Below are 3,940 nucleotides of genomic sequence, written 5' to 3'. Positions count from 1 at the left end.
TTTGAACAATAATGATTATAATGATCTGAGGAAGGTATACGAAGAATGAACCACCCAAAATAAAGCAAAAATAAGTTTTTCTACGAGTTCTACTATCCATTAGAGTAGGAAGTCCATCCCCTAGTCTTCCACCGGGGAGTGTTGAATCCTATTTTTTTTATTATAACGCCGAGATTGGATTCATAATTGGAGATGGCACCGTTTGGGCTGCGAAAGCCATGAACGTATGAGCCAAGGGTCACTAAATCCAAATGTTAGAAATCTTTTCCGAAAACAGTGTCTCCTCTCTCTCTCTCATCCCTTCTTCTCCGACAACACCATCAAGAACAACCATTCTTTGCTCAGATCTAGTCCGTTTCTGGACTAGATCTGAGCAGATTTCTTCATTATTTTTTATTTTTTAGGTTAGTTAGTAGTTTAATGTAGTTTTTATTATGTTTCCTACTTATCTACACCGGTATGATGGTTTTATCTACTCTTTTGAGGTTTATCTTAGTTTTAATGGCGATTCTTGGTTATTGGGTTGGGTTTTAAGATCAATAGTGATGCTCTCCATGTTCTCCAACGACGAAATCTTCATCTTGGTTATCTCCGGCGATGTAATCTTCATCGGAATCTTCATCATCAACTTATCCGGCGACAGAATCTCCATAGGTGGTCTTTTTGACGACAGAAGCTTCATCACCAGTTACAAGAGATTTGAGCAAATCACTCCTACTTTGGGAGCACATCTTTATATAGAAGCAAAACAAATTAAATGGTTGGAAGTTAATTCTGAGAAAACCATTTCTCTTCTGATTTAATCGGATTTTATTCATACTTGTATTTGTCTTACTCCGGTAATCCTTCTCTTTCTCTTGTCAGATTTTTCGTTATTGTATTTTTACAGAATGTTCTTGTTACTTTGTATTCTCTTATTTTCAACCTTAAACTCATTGTAACCTCGAATTTTCATTAATGAAAAGGTTCCTTGTTTATCAAAAAAAAAAAAGAAAAAAAAAATCTTTTCCGAGAAAACTCATTAATGAATTTTTTATACCTTTAGCATCCTCCTTGCAAGGCGAAGAAGTATGCACTTGTTTGCAATACAATGATCTACTCATTAATTGTCAAATCATCATGATCTTACACAAGCTTCCCTTGTTTCATTCCACACAATAATAACAACTTCATGCGTATTAATACTTAATAATAAAAAAAATGCTCAACTAACCTGCGCTCCAAGATCTCTCAACCAATATGTTGAAAAATTATATATGCATTTTCAGTGTATATATATATGGGTATATGGAAAGATCGTTGTTCCTGTGCCACTGTTTTATTGTCTTTGTCAACATTTAATAATTCTTTTACTTCATAACCCTTGACAGTACCACAAGGAAACAAGGATACATCTGTCATTTACAGAGACAAAAGTCGCATATGCTCTTGTTTTCCTACTCCTTTGAGTGTAAAGATTAAATACACGTCAGTGGTGACTTTTTGATTTGAATAAATTAAAAGGAAACAAAAAGGTGACTGGGGATTTGTATATAAATGGGTAGCTATAGTTTTGGTAAGAATGAGAGGAGGCAGCAAGCAACTAATCAAAAATATGGGAAGATCTCCTTCTCGTGATCAGAATAATGGTCTCAAGAAAGGTCCTTGGACCCCTGAAGAAGACCAAAAACTTGTCATACACATTCAACTTCATGGTCATGGAAGCTGGAGAGCTCTCCCAAAACTTGCAGGTATTCATTCAATCCTTCAGGCATTTTGTTTTTGGTCTGTCATTCTGCAGCAATTAATCTATATACATGCAACTGATCATGCGTGAATTGTCGCATAGGTCTGAACAGATGTGGAAAGAGCTGTAGATTAAGATGGACAAACTACTTGAGACCTGACATAAAGAGAGGAAAATTTTCCCAAGAAGAAGAACAGACTATTCTCAATCTTCACTCCATCCTTGGCAACAAGTAAGTAATACTACAAGGCTACTAGCTAGTATGATCGTTCGACATATACTGCTCATTTTGATTATGCCCGTTTAAGTTAATAATGTGTATACAGCACCCTGATTTTCTACTTTTAACTTCACTTATATTAAGGTGGTCAGCGATTGCAACACACCTACCAGGACGAACGGATAATGAAATCAAGAATTTTTGGAATACTCATCTAAAGAAGAAACTTATCCAAATGGGTTTCGATCCAATGACACATCGCCCAAGAACCGATCTTTTTACGAGCTTGCCTCAGTTGATAGCTTTGGCAAGTTTGAAAGAATTTATGGACAATAATAACCAGCTTCCTTATGAAGAGTTAATATCAAGATTAGTTCAAACAGAAGCTGTTAATGAAATGATCAGGGTTCGATATATTCAGTCTATTCTTCAATCAAACATGGCAACTACCAATTACCCAACCAACATTGCAGATAATGTTCAAGCCTTCAATCTATTGAATTCTCTTTCATTAATCAAAGATAACTCTACATCTTCAATGGTGAATTCCTTATCTCAGTTGGACAACATGGCGGTAATCCCCTACAATGATCACGATTTGCCTCAACTGCAAGACTACTCTTGCAATAATTTTCAAACATCTTTGGGTGATATTCGTCGTGATATTATTGCAAGCCAAGGAGGTTCTGATTTTGCATTGCTTAATGAAGGAGAAAATATAACACCTAAAACATCACTAGGGTTTCCATCATCTCCTGCTGATGACTGTATCCCTCCCACTCCTCCAACTGCTCATCGTAATGACAGAAGCGCGAGTAGTCTCGGCGAGATCAGTGACGCTTGCAGTACCAATACTACGATGACAACCACTAATACTATCTATGGTGGTGAAGTTCCTTCATTATTTTGGCCTGAACTCTATTCTGTCGAAGATCCTAGTTTTTATCCATGAAGTAGATGTCTGTTTAATTTCCTATAATTAGTGAGCTAGTATTATACATATACGTACGTACACTTTGGTTATATATGATGATCATATATAAGATCAAATTAAGCTACTGTTTGGGATTTTACAATCTACATATTTGGTGTCTGCATGGTTGTTTTTTTGTATAATATTAATCATTTATATTTTACACATGTATTTCAGCCTAGTATGTACACATAGTGATACTTTACGATAGATTGATTACACACGCAAGCTAGATCATTGTTCTGATTAACTTTGTGCAAGGGCCCTCGGTTTTAGGCATTGTTCAAATATTATAGAAATTACCTAATCCCCCGAGTTATGATTTTAATTTGAAAGGAAAGAAGTTTGTTATGTCATTCCATGCATGTTTGGTGTTTCCTAGTTGATATTTTAATTAGCTAGTCTATTAACAACAAAAGCTAGAGAGTGTTTGATCATAATTGGAGGGGACTTTCTTGATTGAAATATTTTTCGTCATCAAGTCTGCATTTCCTTTATGCAAATGTCCAATTTAGCCTTCATCAAGTCTGCATTTCCTTAATACTTGCTATTTTTCTTCCTTTTTATGGTACACAGAGAAAAACGAAAACAAAACTACGTTGTTACATTACAGAGAGTAACAACTTCAGTAGGCAGATCATTCGTAGTCCATTTAGCTTGGACTTTATGAGTCATAGCGTAGGAAGCCAGATTATGAGCCGCAAAGTTGATCTTCTTTGGCACATAACGGAAATTATTGCTGCAATTCAGGTTGGATATCAGCTTGTGAATGTCATCTTTCAGTTTCCAGATTTTCCAAAGAGTAGTTCTCGATTTTCCTGTGAGACAGTTAACCACCACTTAACTATCCCCCTCAATGATGATAGTATCAAAGTTCAACCAAGTAGCCCATTCAGCTGCAAGAAGAAAACCGTCAGCCTCTGCATAAGCAACTGAGTCAGACGTACCAAGTCTCGTCGCTGCACCATAGCAAAAGCCATTGCTGTTTCTGGCGATAACAACACAGGCAAAGGAACTATTT

The 3,940-nt window shown here is 36.2% G+C and overlaps 1 protein-coding gene across 1 annotated transcript; it reads left to right on the top strand.

Moving 5' to 3' along the window:
- Window positions 1-1,576: 1,576 nt before the first annotated feature.
- On the top strand, window positions 1,577-3,127 carry LOC113331755 (transcription factor MYB53-like). The gene is made up of 3 exons (XM_026578398.1): window positions 1,577-1,730; window positions 1,829-1,958; window positions 2,091-3,127. Exons 1-3 carry the CDS (start codon window positions 1,595-1,597, stop codon window positions 2,896-2,898), a joined length of 1,074 nt encoding a protein of 357 aa, XP_026434183.1. The 5' UTR covers window positions 1,577-1,594; the 3' UTR covers window positions 2,899-3,127.
- Window positions 3,128-3,940: the final 813 nt, after the last annotated feature.

The sequence above is a fragment of the Papaver somniferum genome, unplaced genomic scaffold (assembly GCF_003573695.1).
Source record: "Papaver somniferum cultivar HN1 unplaced genomic scaffold, ASM357369v1 unplaced-scaffold_128, whole genome shotgun sequence".
Lineage (NCBI taxonomy): Eukaryota > Viridiplantae > Streptophyta > Magnoliopsida > Ranunculales > Papaveraceae > Papaver > Papaver somniferum.
The sequence above is the reverse complement of the archived record's forward strand: the minus strand, read 5'-3'. Positions and strand labels throughout refer to the sequence as shown.